The sequence below is a fragment of the Triturus cristatus genome, chromosome 5_1, assembly GCF_964204655.1.
Source record: "Triturus cristatus chromosome 5_1, aTriCri1.1, whole genome shotgun sequence".
NCBI classification, from domain to species: Eukaryota; Metazoa; Chordata; class Amphibia; order Caudata; family Salamandridae; genus Triturus; species Triturus cristatus.
Window position 1 is genome coordinate 465,473,813 of NC_140587.1, and position 20,488 is coordinate 465,494,300.

The window sequence follows — 20,488 nt, forward strand, 5'->3', positions numbered from 1 at the left end:
CTCTTTAAACGAAATGGAGTGAAGCCTCATCTCCCAGGAGCGGCTCACTTACTTTGTGCCAGGGAGCCCACCCCTTGGACACAGTAGTTTTCCTACTCGCAGTACTGTTGGTAGGGAAACATGTTTTTCTCCCTGTCTGGCTGGAGCATTTTCAAAGCTCCTGCCAAATGGGAACAAACACTAATTCTGCTGCCAGCTGGCAGGAGCTTTAAAAATGCTACCGCTGGCTGGGAGCAGGCTTGTGTTCTGTTCCCCTGCCCACACTGATGCGGGCAGGGAAACAGAACACACATTGCTCCTGTCTAGATGGAGCAATCACCATAAGTAGCTGCTCACTCCGGGCGGGAGTAATGCCAGCTCCTGCACCATGTGGGGAGTCGGCTGTGTCCACAGGGGCCGTGGGCTTCGCCGTGGGCTTCGCCGTGGCCCCCAACAAATGGTATGTGGCTGCCCCGGGATGGCACCAGGGCAGCCACCTCTGGCCCCGGGGTGCTTTCTAAGTACATTGGTCCATGGAGCCTGAGAAAACACAGGAGGGGCCAATCGCTCCCCTCTTCCATTTTTTAAATTTGGGTTGGCCAGGGGGATGGGGTCCCTGGGGCCTGAGAAGGCTCTGGGAGGGGAATGCAGGCCCCCTCCCCTTTTTTATTATATTTGGGCCAGGAGAATGGAGTCCCCAGAGCATAATATGGCTCAGGGAATTGTTTTTATTTTATTTTGGCTGGGTAATGGGGTCCCTGCAGCATAGTAAGGCTAGGGGAGTGAAGCCACATGGCCTCTCCCCTGTTTTATTGTATTTGGCCCCAGGGAATGGGGTCCTGGGGCTTATAAAGGCTCGGGTGGGGGGCTGTATGCACAATGTAGCACACACAGAAACAGCAAAAACAAGGAGAAATTAGGCATTTCACCTCGGTTTGCCATGTTAAAACCAGGTTTTATCTGGTCTTAATTTTAGTACTGCCTCCTATTTACGCCACACTTGTACATAGGGGGAACAATAAAAAACAATCCGCAATGCAGAATACGCACCGCAACACCCGTTGCCCACCCATTTCACGCTAAGTATAGCGTAGAAGGGTGTCTTATTTACAAGGTGGTGTTAAGCCACATTAAGTGGCTTATTGCCACCTTGTAAATAAGGCGAAGCCTCTATCGCCACAGGATGTCGTACTTTAATATTCGGGACCGCGTAGGGGACAGGGCCCTACCCCTGTCTATCTTGGTATTAGCGAACCGCAAATGGTAAATGCGGCATGTACGAGTGCTTTATATATCGTTCTAGCTATGAATGCACTGTGTACACGTTATTCTGCTCCACTACGCGGGTTCCATTTTGGAAGCAGTGGCCATCTTGTCCTTGCCCTCACATAGGCTATAATGGAGTAAATACGAGCCTCACAGTACATGGGCTTTCCCTCTGACTTCTCTGTGACCTGGGCAGCTGGCTCTGCTGCCCCGGGTCAAACCGGTCTCTCGAGCTCCCCTTCCTCCTTCCACCTGTGATTAGCATCAGGGCTTGACCCGTCATAAAACCCTTTCATTCTATACAATCCCCCGGCTAATCTCTTCCACACCTGCTTGTTCCTGTTTTATGACTTGTTTCCCAAAGCAGGAGATGCTCATGTTTATTGAGGGGTCTATTTACATCAAACATGGGATCTGAACCTTACTGTGTAAATCATTGTGGGCTGGCCGAACTGGAATGTGGGATGGTCATCATGACTCTGCTTTTTCGTTTGTAATGTATACCTTTATATGGCCATATCGTAAACCAAGGAATGTGTGCCTGGAGCATGATATTTTGTACTTAAGGAGAAGTCCGTTCCTATGATTTTCAGCAGTCTCCTGAGAACATACACGCTGTTGTACTTCTAGGATACCTGTCATTGGTCTGCAGCCAATAAACAAATCTTTTACTTCACGCAGAAGACTCTGTGTTTCTGTAGGTCCGGAACAGGGTGAACCCAGAAGTCATAGGGTGTGTGCCCCTGCACCGCTGGGTCTAAAATACCCAGTACTTCAGTTTGGCGCCCAACTCGGGACGATTTCAGCGGTACCAGTCCAAGCCAGAGGTTCGTGAGGAGCTTCGTGTGGAAATTCCGGAGGAAGGCCGCCACTTCATCGACCCCTGCATGTCGACGTGGTCCGAAAGTCTTTTCTGCGAGGTTCTCCGCGTCCCGACGGCTACGAAGGACTGCTGCCCTGATTAATCGACCTGTTTTGGACCCTTGACGAGTTTTGAGAGAGCAAAACAATCGAGAGAGTCTTCTGGTGACGCCATCGATCAGCAATATTCAGTTAAGTATAAGTGGAGCGTCTCCCATTTGTTTTGGTATCCTTCGGGATCATTTGAATTGGTACTTTGGAGTTTGCAAACGCCAAAACCAGAGGACTCGTGTATTCACGAGAATATCGTATTCGATAATCCTTTGACGTTTGGATCTAGACTAGTGAGCAAAGATGCCTGGTTCTGGACTATTTGGTAGATTATTCTGTTTGGGTTGTGGAAAGGATTTCCAGCTAGAGGAATCATGTCCGGTTCCTCCGGTTGGAACTCCAACTTATGAGCTCTATGTAAAACATGGCGTAGGCCCCATTGCATATAACGAAGTGTGGATCCACTACACCAGGAAAGATGGTGTTTTAAAATGGCCCCAAAATGGTAGTTTTGATACCGATATTTTAGATAATTTGGAAATTAAATTGTTTAAGAAGAAAGCCCGGCCGGCGATGTTTGACTCTTTCCGCTTAAGGCGAAAGGAAGCCAAACAAAAGGAAATTAAGTTAGCGAAAAAGAATAAGAGAGAGAAAGGTATGACAGTAATGCAAGCAGCTGTACAATTTAACGACAATGAAGAGGAGCAAATGAGTGAGCAATTGCACAGGCAGCATAAGTTAGGGATTGACAAATGTTACCCAGCTTTGCCATATTCTAAGCAGAATGAGTCAGAAGAAAAGGAGAAAGATCCCCTGATGTCACATTTGTTGAGTTCGCCACCCCCGTATGCTCAAACTGCCACGGCGCCTCCCCAGCTTGTAAATATGCCGCCTCCAGTGCATATACTGCAAGCCTTGCCGCAACCGCCAGTTGCTTTGCAGCCAGTTCCTATTCATGTAGCGCAGCCCTCTCAAGCGCCGCCAGTTGTGCTTCCAACTGCCCCCGCACTTCCTGCGACTTTGCCTAATCCAGTAACTGCCTCCCTTAGCACTCTTCCTTCCACCACTCCAGTACCTGTCTCTACATCCTCTTTTCTTCCCTCTGTTTTTCCCCCTGTTCTCGCCTCAGCTTCTCCTTCAGCGCGACAGCGCTTAGCTAATGTGGTTACTACATTAATGTCTCCTCTCTTTGAGTCATCTGGTGCGACTCCTGGTTTACAGCGTAAACAGTTGCGCAGCCAATTGCCTAACCCCGATGAGAAAAAGGTAATAGATAACATGGCGCGTAGATGGATTGTTTTTCCTTCACTGTATGATGTGGAATCAGTTGTCAACATTTTCCATCAATGGGATGCCCCGAAACAGAGATATGTGTTTGAGAAAATGTGCGAAATTCTCTGTGAAGAATTGGAGGATAGTGGTAAAAATCCGAACCCGCAGGAATTGTGTAGAGTGAGGTTCGATTTTGGAACTGGTATAATTGTGGACCGCGAAGTTGATAAAGCAGTTGCGGTTGTATTGTCCTTTAGGAATGACGATTGCCAACAGTCATTGTTTGAACAAGAGGTCCTTGTGGGAAAAAAGGCAAAAGCGCGACAATACCCTATGAGAGAAGTTCCCCCGGTATGGAAGGAAGCGGTTGCAGCTGCCGGTGGTAACCCCGCTGTGGCAGCGCATTTCCAGCGTGTTTGGGTGCATGTTCCATGGAAGCGCTCTGAGGTGTTAGCGCTTAAGCAGTCCTTGCCTGATCCCCGTAAAAACCCAGCAGGTTATTATAAAGAGTTGTCACAGACGGCAGGGTCATGCATCATGAATCTGGCCGACATAGACATGTTGTTTGGTAATGTTGTTCCACAGCCCCTATGGGGGTCAATTCGTAATGTAGATCACAATGCAGAACTAGGGGATACATGGGCTAACATTGTTGCTGCTGATGCTAGACAAACTGGTGGTGCGAAACCAGAACCTTTAGTAGCTGAATTGCCTGGTAGAATCATCACGTATATGAAGACAATAATGCCTGCGATGCGCGTAAATTGGGACAAGTTATCTGCATGCAAGCAGAAGAAAGATGAGACAGTGTCAGACTTCTTTACTAGGTTTGAAGAAACGTTTATTGATCACAGTGGGCAAGATATGAGTACTGAGGGTGGCCAACGGTTATTTGTGGATAAGTTCGTGCAGAATTTACTTCCTGACCTGTGTAAAAAGTTAAAAGATTCAGAAAGTTCTTGGGCTGTTTCTTCTTCAGCGCAAATACTGGCTACTGCACAGTATTATGAAAACAGAGATAAGGACGAGAAAGATAGAACAGAAAAGAAAACGAAAGAACTCAAGACAAAGGTCCTTTTACAGCAGGCCTATCCGCCACGTGGAGGTCAGAATAATTATAGGCAACCCCAAGGTGTCTATCACCAACCCCAACAGTTTCAGAACAATCAGCAAATGAATGGGTATTACCAACCACGTGTCCCTGTAGGTCCCAACCAATGTTCATACTGTAAAGAGGAAGGTCATTTTAAATACAGTTGCCCTAAATTAATGCAGCGGAACGGTAATGCGTATGGCGCAAGAGGAAGGGGTGGTCAGCAAGCTCCTAGAGGCAGAGGGCGTGGAAGCGTTCCCCAGAACGCGCGTCCTCTGCCGCCTCAAAATACCATCAATAGCTTTGATCAACAAGCTAACGTGATTAGTAATACGGCCCAGTATTATAATAATGATTATTATGCAGAGGAAGGTGATGCAGAAAATAATGATTACTAGGACAGCCATAGACAGAGAGAGGGAGTTGTTTCAGTGCCAGTGGATCAGAGTGGACCGTATGTTGAGGTGACTACAGCAAATGTAACGGAGCCTTTTCTGCTAGACACTGGTGCTGCAAAGAGTTCAATCATGCATTCAAAACTCCCTGGCGCACCTTTGTCTGGCGATATAAATGTTTCAGTAGGTTTTTCTGGCGCCCCGGTTAGGAACCCGATTTCCAGTCCCATGTCACTTTCTGTTGGACCTTGCGAGCTGAAAGCACCCCTGATCCTGACAACAGGTTGTGGTGAGAATTTGCTGGGATTAGATTTGTTGAAAAGATTGCACGCTACACTGTATTGTTCTCCTTCAGGAGTACAACTTACATTAGGCAAGAAAGTGGTTTCCCCAATGTATTTGTCTAAAAACACGATGCCACCTGAATTGTCGTCCCTTCCGGATGCCCTTTGGGCTACTGGTCCCAATGATGTGGGCCTCTTGGAGATACCGCCATATGTGGTGACTTTAAAGGCTAATGTCAGACTGCCACGTATTCCCCAGTACAAGATCTCTAATGAAGGGCAGAAAGCATTGTTAGACATTGTCAGCGACTTGATTGATAAGGGTGTGATTGAAGAGACAAGAGGCAACGTTTGCAATAGTCCAATTTTACCTGTCTTAAAACGAACGGATCCCTCACAGCCACCTGTTTACAGGTTTGTGATTGATCTTAGAGAGGTTAATAAGATTGTTGTGCCACAGTTTCCGGTTGTCCCCGATATAACTGCCTTGTTAACGATGATCCCAGCCTCTGCGGCATGGTTTTCAGTGATCGATTTAAAGAATGCTTTCTTTAGTATCCCAATTGCAGAAGAGAGCAGAGATATTTTTGGTTTTAGTCTGGGAGGCCGAAGCTTCCGCTTCAAACGCGCTCCCCAGGGCTACTGTGAGAGTCCATCCATATACAGTCAAGCTTTGAAAGCGCAGCTTGATGCACTTGTTTTACCTAGTGGCGCTATCCTGATTCAGTACGTGGACGATTTACTGATCGCTGCGGATACTGAGAAGATCTGCAAAGAAGCCACATTATTACTGTTGCGCCATTTATCCGCTTTCCATCACAAAGTGTCTCTCTCTAAGCTGCAATATTGTCGACAAGAAGTGACCTACTTAGGTCATCTCTTATCGAAGGAGGGAAGGAAACTGACCCCAGAAAGAATTCAAGCCATTGCACAGTTGAGTGTGCCAAGGACACAGAGAGAAGTACGTGCTTTCTTGGGCATCACTTCATACTGTAGGCATTGGATCCCTAGTTTTTCTTTGTTGGCAAAACCTTTGTTAGCCTTAACATGCAAAGACACACCGAATCCTATCCCATGGTCTGAAGAGTGCCAGAAAAGTTTTGTGGAATTGCGTAATGCATTATGTTCAGCACCTGTGTTGGGTACTCCTGACTACAGCAAACCTTTTACATTGTATGTTCACGAGAAAGATGGATGTGCGTTGTCAGTGTTAACACAGCCTTTTGGCGACAGACCGCGCCCATGCGCATATTTTTCATCAACCTTGGACCCTGTAGCGAGGGCATTGCCAAGCTGTCTGAGAGCGACAGCTGCTGCAGCGATGTCTATCCGACAATCTGCTGGTTTGGTAATGGACAACACATTGATTGTTATGGTTCCACACGCTGTAGACACATTATTAAATAGAACTAAGACACAACACTTGACTAGTGCACGATTATCGGGCTACGAGCTTACACTGTTAGCTAATCACATACACATAAAAAGATGCAATACGCTGAATCCAGCCACATTGTTGCCAATTCCAGCAGACTCAGATGAGATTGAGCAACATGACTGTCTGTTCAGAACAGAAGAAGAGACGAAAGGAAGAGTAGATCTAAAAGATACTCCCCTGACTGAGTGTGATGGCACTTTATGGGTAGATGGGTCATGTTTTAAGCTCCCTAATGGTGACACGACTGCTGCATATGCTATCACGACTTTGCACACGGTCGTGGAAACTGCACGTGTGCCACATAATTCGGCCCAAGCAGCAGAATTAATCGCCCTCACGAGAGCATGTGTGTTGTCTGAAGGAATGAGAGTGAACATATACACAGATAGCCAGTACGCCTTTGGCGTGGCTCATAATTTTGGGCGTTTGTGGAAAGAGCGTGGGTTCCTGACGTCACATGGAGCTAAAATTCAGAATGGCAAGTTGGTGAATGATCTCCTTGAATCACTGACCCTACCGTTGCAAGTTGCGATCATGAAATGCAGTGCGCACAGGAAAGTCACAGATGATGTTGGACGTGGGAATGCGTTTGCTGATGAGACCGCGAAAGAAACAGCACAGAATGTGAAGACTAGAATGTATGTTGCAGGTCCCGCAAGATGGGTTAATGATGTGGGAATGTGTGAGAACACAATAGAGAGTGTGAAGTCGCTTCAAGCTGAAGCCACACAGGAAGAGTTAAGCAAGTGGAGAGAAAGTATGGGTAAGTTGGATGAGAATGGTTGTTGGATTGATCTGACAGAACATAGGCGATGGTTGTTGCCTGATGCATATGTGCTTCCAGTGGTTACTATGGCACATGGAATGGCACATATCAGTACGAAAGGTATATGCAAGTTGTTGGCCCCAGTATGGAAGAATGCTGGGATTCCCAAGTGTTCAGATAATGTGGTCAAGAATTGCATAGTATGCTTGAAGTACAACCCTGGTAGGGGAACCCCAACTCCGGCTGGTCACTTTGCACCCCCATCATGTCCATTTGAAGTTTTGCAGCTGGACTTTATTCACATGGAAAGATGCAACAACCTGAAATATGTACTGGTGGTTGTTTGTGCTTTCTCAAAATGGATAGAGGCTTATCCTCTGAAAGATAACACTGCCCTATCCACAGCCAAAGCCCTTGTGAAGGAGTTTTTCCCTAGGTTTGGGATGCCAAGAATGGTGTGGTGTGATAACGGAAGTGAGTTTGTGGGTAAAGTGATGAAGAATGTATGTGAAGGGCTAGGGATAAAGCAGAAGTTCCATGCTGCAAATCACCCCCAATCAGCTGGATTAGTAGAACGCTACAATGGAGCCTTAAAGCTCAAGCTGGCTAAAATCCAGGCGAGCACCGGTCTTAAATGGCCTGACGCTCTGCCCCTAGCACTCCTGTCCACCAGAATGACCATACACTCACGAGTGGGACTTAGTCCTTATGAGGTCGTCTTTGGCCGCCCGGCTAATGTATGGGGCGTGCCAAGACCGGCGAAATTTAGTGAAATAGAACATCCAGTACTGCTCGATTACCTGTATGATTTGACTGTTAAACTGCGTGTTTTGCACCAACAGGTACATGATACTCTTCCCCAAGCCTCTGAACCTCCTGGACACCCTATCAACCCTGGTACGTGGGTGCTAGTCCGAAATTTCCAGCGCAAGAGCAACGACGAGCCTCGCTGGATCGGCCCTCATCTTGTTCTTCTTTCGACAAGATCAGCAGTGCGAGTGAAAGCACTGGATTCATGGTACCCACTGCAAAGTAGTCCCCTTGCCTCTGCCATATGACCAGTGGGTCAAGGAGGGTATCGCCGACTCAGAGACAGACACTGTACCTCGTTCTGTACCATTCAGTGACGCACGCTTAAGAGGCACAGTTTCAGACCAAGAGAGTGACAATATTCTGCAGGAAGCTGTGCCACCATCAAGTCGACTGGACACCACTGAGCCTGAACTTTTGTTTCAAGACCAAACAGCACCTGGCCGTCTCCGCTATAATTTGAGACCTAGGCCAATGGACAAATAAAGATTTCCTCACTATTTTCCTTTTGACATTTTTGCTCTCCCATCTGAAGGACTTTCTTGATTTTTGTTTTTTGAACCACCATCCGGGTTCTGCCGCAGGGTCGCGGTGCCAAGACTTTGGGGTACAGGCCGAAGACGCTAGGTCGACGGTTCTGGTTGGTCTAGGGCGTTTCCCTGGACTGACAGGCGTGCCCCTTAGCAGAAGACACTCATCCGCCGCGAGCGGCCCGAGTAGAGGATGGAGTTTTTTAAGATGGAGAGACCGATTGAGGAAATGAACTCTAACGCAAGGATGTGTGAAATTATGAAAAGTAAATGTTTTGTCTTTTTGTGCCTCTTTACACTTTGTAGTATCATAATGTTTATTGTAGGATTTGTGTTTTTCTCCGCTCAAAAGCCCATTGCACCCACTGAACAGCCTATATCTCTTTCTACTGCCTCCTCTCACTCTTTCCACCCTTTGCCTGAGCACGAACAGACCAGACGATCAGAGTTTGTAAATAACTCGTTTATCCAGCTCTTGCACCAGCACCAACGGGTAATGAATACGACCAATTGCTGGGTATGTGGGTTAATGCCACATACCATTAACAAAGGTATTCCCTACCTGGTGCTGCCGTACAGTTACAATGGATCGTCATGGGCATTCCAAACCATGTTTCTCTATGCTCTAGATACATACTCCCCTCGCCAACCGCGTTCCATCAGACCTATCACCAATAATAAGGCTTTGATGAAAGGAGTTGCCGATATGAGTAGGGATATAAATGCATACTCATCTATTCCCAAAGAAGAGTTGAGACCTTATGTAGGATGGAACGCGACGGGGTATAGTATTAGTCTGGGTGAAAGACAGCGAAAAATCTCATCTCCAATCTGGGTCGTACCCCACATGGGTCGGTTCTGCTTACAGGGTAATGGTCAGAATCCTAGAGCTCAACTGGGAAGAAGTGACTGTACTGAAACGTACACCTTCCCGTCACAGTTTTCCCCTGCGTTTTTGGCTGCTAAGGGCACATATTTCATCTGTCATGACCGAGCATATACATGGCTGCCCCCTGATTTCTCGGGCACATGTTATATTGCGAACTTGCTACCGCCGACATTTACTGCTGCCTCTGACTATCACAAGACCAGAGTTGTGAGAGGTGTGATTAGTAAGGAGGATACTGCCGGTCAGGAAGCAGGAGACTTCTTCTTGGGTTTCCTGCCGTTTTGGGGACCTATGGTCAATAGTAGGAACCTGAGACAGCTGACACGTGTGGTTGAATCCACTGTCAATGTAACGGCTGGTGCCCTTAGTAATCTGACAGCTGAGCTCCAAGCGGATCGCCTTATGACTCTGCAGAACCGCATGGTTCTAGACGTTATTCTTGCAGACCGCGGTGGGGTATGCAAGGTCATCCAATCCAGTTGCTGCATTTTCATACCAGATAATGCTCCAACAGTGTATCAAGCCATCTCCAAACTCCATAAAATATCTGAATCCATACACGTGGATAAGGGAGATTGGTCACTGGTGGGGTGGTTCTGGGAATTGATATCTGCCTGGGGATGGAAAGTTCTGATGGTCATTGGAATGATCTTAGCCATTCTTTTCCTGTTCTGCCTGTGTATACAGTGTGCTCCCGTGATATGTGGTCTCTGTACTACCTTATGTGTAAGGAAACCTGTATCGAGGGACGAGCTAAGTAATAGGATGATGCTACAGCAACATCTCCATGACTTCGTGAACATTGACCTAGACTCGGATTAAGATGAGTATAGTGATTGCCTATGTAAGGGCAAAAGGAGGGTCTGTCGTACTTTAATATTCGGGACCGCGTAGGGGACAGGGCCCTACCCCTGTCTATCTTGGTATTAGCGAACCGCAAATGGTAAATGCGGCATGTACGAGTGCTTTATATATCGTTCTAGCTATGAATGCACTGTGTACACGTTATTCTGCTCCACTACGCGGGTTCCATTTTGGAAGCAGTGGCCATCTTGTCATTGCCCTCACATAGGCTATAATGGAGTAAATACGAGCCTCACAGTACATGGGCTTTCCCTCTGACTTCTCTGTGACCTGGGCAGCTGGCTCTGCTGCCCCGGGTCAAACCGGTCTCTCGAGCTCCCCTTCCTCCTTCCACCTGTGATTAGCATCAGGGCTTGACCCGTCATAAAACCCTTTCATTCTACACAATCCCCCGGCTAATCTCTTCCACACCTGCTTGTTCCTGTTTTATGACTTGTTTCCCAAAGCAGGAGATGCTCATGTTTATTGAGGGGTCTATTTACATCAAACATGGGATCTGAACCTTACTGTGTAAATCATTGTGGGCTGGCCGAACTGGAATGTGGGATGGTCATCATGACTCTGCTTTTTCGTTTGTAATGTATACCTTTATATGGCCATATCGTAAACCAAGGAATGTGTGCCTGGAGCATGATATTTTGTACTTAAGGAGAAGTCCGTTCCTATGATTTTCAGCAGTCTCCTGAGAACATACACGCTGTTGTACTTCTAGGATACCTGTCATTGGTCTGCAGCCAATAAACGAATCTTTGACTTCACGCAGAAGACTCTGTGTTTCTGTAGGTCCGGAACAGGGTGAACCCAGAAGTCATAGGGTGTGTGCCCCTGCACCGCTGGGTCTAAAATACCCAGTACTTCAAGGAACGTTGTTAAAAGTGACATTCCTGTGTCAATAGGGTCTTGTAAATATGCCCCTAAGTATTTCAAGCAGCCTTGAGTTATTACACCAAATTGCCTCAGCATGACAATTTCTACATAACATAGAAGACTATGTGCACCAGGTACTAACCTATGTATTTTGTGTCTTTTGCTTTGGAAGATGGGCTACCTATACATTTTTCACCACAGTATGAAGACTGCAGGTAATATGATCTTTAGCACCTTCAGACCTTGGTTATTGTAAGCAAATATTTTTTTTGTGTGTTTTAGAAGTGTCGCATAGAGTGTACAATGTTCTTATTAGATATTTTTAGATACTCTGTGGGGTATTTCTCATGAGAGGTTCACTGTTTGCAAACAGTGTAGTCCAGAGTAAACTCTCTCCATAGAGTAAACACTGTTTACAGTACCCATTTTTCTACTCATATTAAATTGATTTCTCAATGTCATTTCAGTGACAGTGAGGGGTTTGATACAGATAAAAGCTGTCCGTAGTAGGGCATTACGTTTTTTCACAGACGTTGAGTATCTTGAGGAACTTTGCTTTCTCTGAACAATTGTATACATATTGAACACTGTTAGAAATTAGGGTTTTCTATATATCTGTATTTGATTGTTAATATAAACTAGGCCACCCGTAAAGTGTTTGGTATAGGGTCAATGTTGCACATAACACATACTTGCTACATCTAAGGAAGTTTTATCTGTGATGGTGTTAATGATACATTATATTGGTCTGAGCTATTTTGTACTTACTTTCAGGACTCTAATGCCATACTAGTTTCTACAGTATAATTTGTGTACAAACGAAGCTTGAATGATGTCATCACTTATGTCATTTGAGACTACTGATTTCCTGAATAGTGAAAGTCAGAGTATACTTATAGGTGAATCAGTTGAAAATAATTAACTCAGCAGTCACACATTTGGTAAAACAGAGATTTCAAGTGCATCTGCATAACAGGTGTGCTGATTTTTATTAATGGATTAATCGGTAGATTCATCTTAAGTTTACATACAGATGATATTCTGTCTAGTCAAAATTAGATAGTTAGCTGTAGGAGGGTTAATAAATGACAGCATGATCTTAATATGCAAAATACAGTATATTGTAATTGGAATGTCAGTATTGGATGCTCTTTTTTGAGATATATCTCTTAAAATATATATTTTCTATCTACAGACACCATATCTATATATAAAAAAATCCAAACTAAGAAGGTTGTTGTTGTTGTTAAACTTCAGACAGTTGGAAAAGTATAAGGAAAAAAATGGGAACACCATACGAACATTAAACAGATATTAGTTCAAAAAGCAAATTAAGCTTAACATGTCTTTCAAAGATGAGTACCATCTTGCAGTTATAACTAATAGCCACTGCTAGAATTTATTTTCCTTTGAGTTCGAGATTACCTGATTAACAATAATTAACTACTTACAATGAGAGTACTTCTAGGAAAATACCGTGGGAGAGTGACTGCTATACTACTCTATATTTATTGAATCTGTACAGATCGATGTTATGAGGATAACTCTGTATGGAACCACAGTGTACATTCATGATATTGACAAATGTGAAGGTGCAAATTGATTTGATAGGTAGTGTTTTTTAACAAATTGTTCATATTGCTATAATATGTACTACTGAGTTATATTGATTGATTACATTTTAACTATGTCTAAAATGTGTTTAATATTTGAGGTACAATAGGTATGTACGATATTTGTGTCATATGTCTGTTTGTTTTACTTGGATAGTGATTTATGTTCTTCATAAATTCTATTAACAGCCTTGAGGAAGCGGCTGCCTCATAGTTTTAACAATCCACTTTCTTACTTGTCTTATCTTTAATGGCTCTGAGCCCTTATGCAGCGCTAAACTTTAGAATCCGATACATCAGGTACTGAAAGCCAACAGTGATCTTTTCACTACAACAGGCCAATAGGCGTAGAATGGCACTTATGTACATCACCCCATAACTAAAATTTTGTTGGCTTTCACAATGGCTCCATCGTAAGAACCAGCAAGAGTCGTAAACTGATACTGCTCTTTCTAGTTCCCCTTTTCAATACCATCCTTTTAAAAGAAATTTAAAACAAAAGCATGATCCATTCAGACAAGACAAATCCTAAACATTCTTGCATGCAATAAGGGGAAAACACAACAAAGATGAATGGAAACCTTTATTGTAGTAATACCATACACTGAAAAATACAGCTATTGACAAATCGTCCAGTAAACATATGTAGTGCAAGGTATTCTGGGATACATAAGAAATATATAGGCTATTGAACAAAGAACACCTTTTTAATAGGTCGTATGAAGCTTTATAAGACACAGTAAATTGATACAACAAAAAGATTCAGAACCTAACAAGATACATTCTATGTTACTAACAGTGGCACCAACAATAGTTATACAAATATTTTTCCACACAAATATGTTAAGTACAGTATTCCACTATGAAAGAGTCCAATAGAAGTTGTTCATCTAGTTGTTGTTCAAGACCCACCATGATGCTGAAAAATAGAATAGGACTAATCACTGGATTATTCATTTTCAAAAACATCTTTTCAATTAATTTCACTGAGAAACTCATCCCACACAAATAAGACACACTATTATCCATCGATGGTATGACTGATTGTTAGTTAGCATTGTTTCGTTTATTGTAAGTTTTTTTTAGTTTAGACCTAGTTAATTATTGTCTAAAAGTGCTTTATAGTGACGGATGCCATTTTAAGGCGTTTTGCATTACTGCAAACTATCTTACTCATCGGCCGTCAATCGTTATAGATGTAGTCGTACAGTAACCACTGGCTTTAAACAAATTTCCCTTCAAATTGCTGATGCACAAGTGCAGATCAAATACAAATACACATTTGGGTGCCAATTCGCAATTGAAGTAGCACTAGTAGTTGTACTACTTCACCTACTCAAAATGCCTTTGAATATTGGTATAAAATGTTTACTTCCCAAGTGGTAAAAAGAAAGAGTAGAAGTGCAAAGATGGGATGGTGCAGTCTTTTCTATTTTCACTAATTGTATCTGAATATTCTCCAAATATTCCCATTATAGATGTTTTGGGGGAAAATAACAAAGGCATGTATAAGTATACACGTCCTGTGAATCTACATCTAATTTGACAGATTTACTTAAACGTGGCAAACCTCCACATGTGGAAAGCCACGCTTCTGCATGCAGAGATTTCTTATTAACACAAAGCCTTGAGGCCTACATAAGGATAATGTATGAGTTTCATAACTTTTTTCTTATTTTGCCTTCTTCTTCTCTACTTGCATGTGGAAGGAGCAAACTCCCTTCTCCTGGATAATACCACAAGGTACATAGGCTGTCACCCCCAGTTAGGTAAATCCAAGAAGGCTCTGCTGATCCACCCCACTTTGGACATCAGTTTGCTGTCATAGATGATTCCTAGGAGACCGGTTCAGCTTTCAGACAGGGATTGGGAGCCTTTCTCGGTTCGCCAACCTGCTGTGCAACACAGCTGGGGTTGGAGAAAGGCTAAGTGTGCTTGACAGTTTGGCCTGCCCCTGACAGCTGGCCAAACCGTCATGTGACTTAGCATTGCCCACCACTCCCCCCTCCTATCTGGTGCTGCAGCTGCAGCATCAGTATAGATGGCCCCGTCCTTCCCTTGGCTTGGCTTGCAGCGTACAGGACAAATAATAAAATGATAATAACATTATTTTGTTACCCTTTTATTTTTGTTGTTTGCCTCTGCTGGCTTCAGCAACGGGGAGTGACACTACTCCGCCATACCGGAGAAGCCGCCCCTGCGTCTGCCCCTCCTTGCCATGGTTTTTATTTCTAACTAGCGCATCCAATGCCCTGGTCGGTGGTTTCATCCCGAGCCCTGCTCGTGTCAGATCTGTACTTCTCTACTTGACCCACTGCCCAGTGACTGACTGGATGTCGATGACAAGGTGGATATATCTCCCTTCTCCTCTGCTGAGAGATCCAAGGGACTCAGTCATCCCTGCCCCTAAACACTGTAGATTTTTCTGATGTCCATGATAGTTCTAGGCAACAAGGTGGGCCGAACGTATATTACTTTCTGTCTGCATTGTGCACGACCCAATTGCTCAGTTATGCATGGATATTCCATACAACTGCAGAGTGGAAGCTATTATCTCTGCAATGGTAACGAGGAAACCAAAGATCAGATGGCTGTCACATTAATAGCCACACTCCCTCATGTAGGGACCGAGCACGGGATATGGTGTTCTGACCACCCGGGTGTCTAGGCCTAAAGAAACATTGGTACAGTTTCCTGAAACTCAGCCAGAGCCAGACATCTGGTTTGATTATTTTTTTAACTCATAGGGCAGTGAGGGTTTCCCTGTTAATATTACACTTATTTCATAGGATACTTCCAGTATGAATTATAACTTCATAATCACATATATAATATAAACCAGTATATTTAGGCAATAAGATGAGATGGCCATGTGCAAGCTGCCACATACAAAGGCCAGTTGTTCAATGGGGCCCATATATTCAAGATCAATATTAATGTTTGTCGGGTGCTCAATAACATAAACACTCAATAGATTACTTGTGTAGTTGAATTTGCTTTTATTCTTAATCCTATTAGAATCTTTTTGTAGCCGTATACAATTAACATATGAAGGCACACTGAAAAAACAATGATCTGTTAAAACGCAATTCATGGACTACATCACTAGATAGACCCAGCCATAGCAAACTTCAGCCAACACGTTTCGCGGCATACTAAGCCACTTCTTCAGGGCTTATAATAAATAGCTCTAACTAATACGGTGATGAATTATCAGGCATTTACTTATTACTACTGGCACCAAAGATCATGGGCTGAATTTCCAAATCCTATGTCCTCTTTTCATATAAATATCTAATAGTCCCACTAATCACATTTCATTCATTCGGAATATTCCGCGTTCATACGGTTTCTCTACTAAAAGCAACACGCTACCCTCTAATGATTATGCAATTTCCCTGCATCTGTCCTTTCCACCTTCACACCATAATATCTAGCTGTCTGTCAGGACAAAAGGTTGACCCGGATGCCAGCGTTATCGAGTAGTGACTCTTTTACCGGGTGCTAAATCCTAAATGCAAACTTTAATACCTGCATCAGAACTACTGTCTGAACGTTCACTCCTGAAAGGATGCCACATCACCACCACACTGGAACATTGCACATCTTTCGGATCACTCCCTTTGACCATTTTCCTCATTCCAGTCTGTACATATATCAGGTGAGCATCCCCTCCGTGATAGTAAACCTTATATACAATTATTAGGAGGAAAGTTAATCTGATCAAGAGATTGAGAATTGTTCTTTCCTTTTCATTAAGCCCCACTTTGCCCCCATATCAACCTACCCCCTACATGTTGTGTTTTTTCGTTCTCTCCTTGGAGCCAGTGCTTGTTGTCTATAGAGATCCCTGCCTCTAGACCCTGGTGGTAAGTGGTTGTTTTAGTTTATTGAAATGTGAAGCTTATCAGACGGTACTGAGGAGGTTGGTTTGAATGTGGTGCTTTTCTGAGTTTGTCCTGCCTATGTAGATTGGCAGGCTGGTACTGTGGGCCCGGAGCTGTTGGAAGTCTCCATTGTAGCTAGTCTCCCTCTCTCTAGTTGACTGCCCATTATTGAGAGGTATTCCACCTGGTGGCTGGTTCTGAAATAGCAGTGTCTTGCAGGAGCACCATGTCTGGCCGCTAGGCAGTGATATAATTAAAGAAAACCTGCTTGAGCATGACTTGTGTTGCACTATGGAGGGGCAAAGGGGTGCATTCAAGAGCCACTAATTTGCACACAATCCCTAATTTCTGAGAAAGGGAGTACCTCACACTATCAAGGTTGGAGTTGCAAGACATTGATACATCTGTGACAGTGGTTCTGAATTCTCCTGAACCACCACAAAACCAACTATGCTTTGATCATTAGTGCCTCATTAAATTGCGACACTCATACAAACCATTGTTTGCACAGGTGCCAGAATTATGAGTTTTTCAGATTTTATAGACAGTCAAATTTTCCCCCTGTTAAATTTCAGGATGTCAAACCTGCCAAAAATGTGTGTGCAGTTGAAAAGGGCCTGGTTAATACAAATACATAGATTAAGGTGCAATAGGCACCAAATTCTGCATGTAAAACATGTTTTTCAAGGTGAAACAGCACTGGTGTTATTTATCGCATCTAATAAATAAAGATCCACAGGTTATTATTATTTATCGGGTGTGCAATAAATAACACCCTAATAATTCAGGACGCATAATTGAGGCCTTAGAATGGAGGAGGATCCAGATGAGGAGCCTGACCTACTACCCAAAGGTGAATATGTACAAGAGGCACATCTGTCTGAAGTACCTGCACACACGTGAATAGCTGGGTTTCTAGATGCCTATGGAGGAGATAGTTGATGACTTTTATACGCAAAATGTATCGCCTATGAATGAATACTGTTATTTGTAACACATACAGCTGCTCCGACGAGCTTCTCATAGCTAAAAAGACCATGGAATAACAGAAACTCAACAAGAGTTAGCTGGAAGTAAATAGCCAAGTCTTGAGATGGTTTTAGAACTGCATCTCATTTTTAGTAGGATGCAGGTATACTGGGAGAATTTTACAGGTCTGAGTTGGCACAAATAAAAGGAATGTCCGCCTCTCTTCGCAAACTTAAACCTGGGCGTAAAAGCCTGAAAATCCTTTGAGGAGGGCAGTAGTCTAGTATTTGTAAAATGAGCCATCTGATTGGACAGATATTTGGGGCTTCTAGTTGTAATGGTCTGTGGACTAGTATAAATACCTTGAAGGGAGCCTCTTATGGACAAGCAGTAGGTGCAACAATTTAAGATGCTCAGAGATAGGAGCTGAGTGGGGTATTTTTAGAATTAGCTTGCTGCCGTGTTTTGAATTGTTTGAAGACACTTATCTCTGTACACCAAGAGAATCCGGTAAGGAGCATTTTCATATGATGATCAGAGCGCGAACCATTATTTTGCACATCTCTGACGGAAGCAGGTGGAGAAATTTCTTCATCACTTTAAGCAAGGCAAAGCAGGTGTTGACCACTGCAATGATTTGGGGTCAGAAAGAGACTTGGTTGTCAGATTTTACTTCCAAATTCCTAGCAACCATAGCTGGTGACGCTGAAGGAGGTGTAATGAAGTCAGCAGTCTAGTAGTTGGGGGGGCGGAGCGAGTAGAGTGAGGGGAAGAGGAGGAGTCTATATAGGTAGAGGCAGTTAGTGTAGGGACAAGGCAGAGACAAGAGGCTGATGAATAAAGCTCCTGTTAAACCACCATAAGTGTCCGTGGTTCTTTGTAGCGCGATGCTACAACTGGCGACGAGGGTGGGATGAGCAAGCCCCACTGTCCAAGGAGCCCCAGAGATTGTTGAAGAGCCGGGAGCAGCCACAGGAACAGGTGTGGACCTGCCTGAAGTGACCGATCGCTCCGAAGCGCGATTCACGCTGGATGCGTGAGAGTTGAATGCCACCAGTGAGTACAGAAGTCGGGAGCCCAGCCCGACCCTGCCTTGTGCCCCAGAGCGAAGAGAGGAGTGCCTCTATGTTGGAGACGCTGTCTCCGAAAGCCTGCCAGCGAGCGCCGTTGAGCGCGTTGAAATACGAGCTGAACGCCCGTCGATGCCGGCTGATCTCTTGCCCGATGCGTGAGCTTTGGCACGCTGTCGCGAGGGAAAAGCGGGAAGCTGCAGAATAAGGCGGGAGCCCACCCCGACCTCACCTGATAGCTGTCACCGTCGAAAATGAGCAGAGCCTGAAGAGTGCCACCCTTGAAGCTGCCCGCCGGTGAGTCCAGCATGGAAAGGACTGAATGAGCCAGGAGAGAGAGCCTCGTGTGTGTGCAGGGACGGCGGCCATCTTGGAGTCAGGCAGCCTTCGAGACAGTCCCCTTGAGTGTTGCAGAGCGGCCATTTTGAAGTCAGGCACCCAGAAAATAAGCAAGCCTTGTCAAGTGCAAATAAACAAGCATTGGCGAAGGGATGTAAAACAAGCATTGTCAAGTACAAGTAAACAAGCACTGATAGGTGCAAACAAACAAGCATTGGCAAGAAGAGATAAACAAGCATTGTGGAGTGCAAACAAACAAGCATTGCCAAGTGCAAATAAACAAGCATTGACGAGAGTAAGTAAACGAGCATTGACGAGAGTAAGTAAACGAGCATTGGCAAGAGCAAATAAACAAGCGTTGACAAGAGCACATAAACAAGCATTGACGAGAGCAAATAAACAAGCATTGGCGAGAACAAGTAAACAAGCATTGGCAAGAGCAACTAAACAAGCGTTGACAAGAGCAAATAAACAAGCATTGACGAGAGCAAATAAACAAGCATTGGCGAGAATCCATAATGAAACAAGCACCAACGAAGGAGTGGAAAGAAGACAACGACACAATGGCGACTTCACCACAGCGGAAGCTCCTTGTTGCGGGAGGATCACACCTGCGAGCTCCGGAACCTCTAACCGTGACCACAGGAGGGAGTATGGGCCCCAAGTGGCAAGAATGGTTAGAAGACTTCGAAGATTACATCGAGGGATCCAGAGTGATGGAAGACAAAGAGAAGTTAATTGCCCTTCGCAACCTAGCAGGCCGGGAAATAAGTAAAATCATCAAGGATTTCTCACCTGCAGATAGTGGAACATATGACAAGGTGCGTGAGGCACTAAACAAAAAGTTTCTGCATAAAAGAAACGTGGACTATGAGCGCCACGAGTTTCACCAAGCGCGTCAAGGAAAAGAGGAGGCAATGAGTGCATTTATCACCCGGTTACGACGGCTGTCGAGACACTGTGAGTTCGAAACCTTCTCGCCTGACGCCGCTATCAAATCACAAATCATAGTTGGCTGTCACTCAGAAGCTCTCAGGAGACGGCTACTGAGGAAACCCCACGAATTAGAAGAGATTGAAGAAATGACCCACATATATGACCAAGCGGAGGAACACGCTGCCACCATTGAAACAGGCCACAACGTCAGGTATGAGCAAGCGCACCGTGTTCAAGACCGACCTCGTAGCAGAAGGAAGTATTCGCGGGAGAATAAATGGAGACAGAGACCGTCGTCTCACCAACGAC

At 44.5% G+C, this 20,488-nt stretch overlaps 1 protein-coding gene across 1 annotated transcript in view; it reads right to left on the reverse strand.

Moving 5' to 3' along the window:
* Window positions 1-13,548: 13,548 nt before the first annotated feature.
* The window catches only part of NECAB1 (N-terminal EF-hand calcium binding protein 1), a 1,647,431-nt gene continuing 1,640,491 nt past the window's right edge, over window positions 13,549-20,488 (reverse strand). Inside the window, exon 13 of the mRNA XM_085605303.1 lies at window positions 13,549-13,897. Coding sequence (XP_085461429.1) covers window positions 13,869-13,897 — 29 coding nt within the window. The 3' untranslated portion in view covers window positions 13,549-13,868. The remainder of the gene's footprint in view (window positions 13,898-20,488) is intronic.